Here is a 1,835-nt window from a genome sequence, read left to right as displayed (position 1 = left end):
TTTTTCCAGTGGTCATGTATGGATGTGAGAGTTGGACTGTGAAGAAGGCTGAGCGCCTAAGAATTGATGCTTTGAACTGCGGTGTTGGAGAAGACTCTTGAGAGTCCCTTGGACTGCAAGGAGATCCAACCAGTCCATTCTGAAGGAGATCAGCCCTGGGATTTCTTTGGAGGGAATGATGCTGAAGCTGAAACTCCAGGACTTTGGCCACCTCATGCGAAGAGTTGACTCATTGGAAAAGACTCTGATGCTGGGAGGGATTGGAGGCAGGAGGAGAAGGGGACGACAGAGAATGAGATGGCTGGATGGCATCACTGACTCGATGGACATGAGTTTGAGTGAACTCCGGGAGTTGGTGATGGACAGGGAGGCCTGGCGTGCTGCGATTCATGGGGTCACAAAGAGTCGTACAGGACTGAGAGACTGAACTGAACTGAACTGAACTAGATTAGTGTGAAGATTCATCTTGGACAATGCTTCTGAGCATCTCCAGAGCATCTCCAATATCCAAGACATTTACGTTTGACAATGCTCACATGGAAATAAAGTTCTATATGGAAAGAATATATTACCTTTAAAAAGCTTTTGATAATATTTCTATGATACTCAGGAGAATAAATTCATTGATGACCAGAGGAGTACAAAATAAACAGACACCACTCATTAGTGGAAGAGAAATAATAATCACAGAATAGTACTTTTTTTCTCCAAAAGTTTGTTTAGAGCTTCTTTGACATCTTTGTTTCTCAGAGATTAAATCAAAGGATTCAACATGGGAGTGAGTAGAGTGTAACACAAGGAGGCCACTTTACTGAGCTCAGGAAATGTGTCAGGAGTGAGATACATAAAAAAGACAGCACCATACAGTACACTCACGACTCCCAGGTGAGAGGTGCAAGTGGAGAAGGCTTTCTTACGACCTTTGGTGGAGGGTATCTTTAGAACTGTGGACACAATGTACAAATATGAAATAACAATAACTATGATGGTAGGCAAGGTAATGAGGCCAGATAAGGTGAAAGAAACCCTTCTCAGGATGGAGAGGTCAGAACAAGATAGTCTCTGAAGTGGGCGAGTGTCACAGTAAAAATGATCAATGTCCCGAGAAGCACAAAAGGATAAAGTAAATGTCATGCTGGTCTGAAGAATTGAGCTGATACAGCCAAAAAAATAGGAACCAGCCACCAACTGAACACAGAGACATGTTGACATCTGGACAGTGTAGAGGAGAGGATTGCAGATGGCAATGAAGCGGTCATAGGCCATGACTGCCAGGAGAAACCCCTCGGTCACAATGAAGAAGACAAAGAGAAAGAGCTGGGTCACACAGCCCGCAAATGAGATGGACTTGCTCACAGACCAGAAGTTGATCATAGCCTTGGGTGCAATAACAGATGAATAGAAGAGATCAACGAAGGACAGGTTGCCTAGAAAGAAATACATTGGTGTGTTCAGCCGGGGATCAGTTATAATAATGACCATCAGGCCAACATTCCCTAGAAGGATCATGGCATAGACAAGCAGAAAAAGCAGGAAGAGGAGAATGTGGAGCTCTGGGTGGACCCTGAAGCCTACAAGAATGAAGTCAGTCACGTCTGAGTAGTTGCTTGTTCCCCTGTCACCCATGTCAGAAACCTGCAGAGAGGTACAAAGCAAAATAAGCAAATGAACTCTTGGCTGTCATCCCAGTTACAAATCATCTCTTACTGTATTAGGAGTCACAAAACTGTTCTAAAATCATTATTTATTTTCACCTTAAAAGTTACTAATTTATACGAGTGGTGAAATTAGATCTTTTCCTTCTGAATCTAATACAATGTCTTCCCGCCAAATAC

The 1,835-nt window shown here is 43.1% G+C and overlaps 1 protein-coding gene across 1 annotated transcript; it reads right to left on the bottom strand.

The window, feature by feature from the left end:
• Positions 1–753: 753 nt before the first annotated feature.
• LOC129641505 (olfactory receptor 9K2-like) lies at positions 754–1,626 on the bottom strand. The gene has a single exon (XM_055566210.1). The coding sequence runs from the start codon at positions 1,624–1,626 to the stop codon at positions 754–756; it is 873 nt and encodes a 290-aa protein (XP_055422185.1).
• Positions 1,627–1,835: the final 209 nt, after the last annotated feature.

This window comes from Bubalus kerabau, chromosome 1 (genome assembly GCF_029407905.1).
Source record: "Bubalus kerabau isolate K-KA32 ecotype Philippines breed swamp buffalo chromosome 1, PCC_UOA_SB_1v2, whole genome shotgun sequence".
Classification (NCBI taxonomy): domain Eukaryota; kingdom Metazoa; phylum Chordata; class Mammalia; order Artiodactyla; family Bovidae; genus Bubalus; species Bubalus kerabau.
Note: the sequence above shows the minus strand (reverse complement) of the source record. Positions and strands in the feature narration are given on the sequence as shown.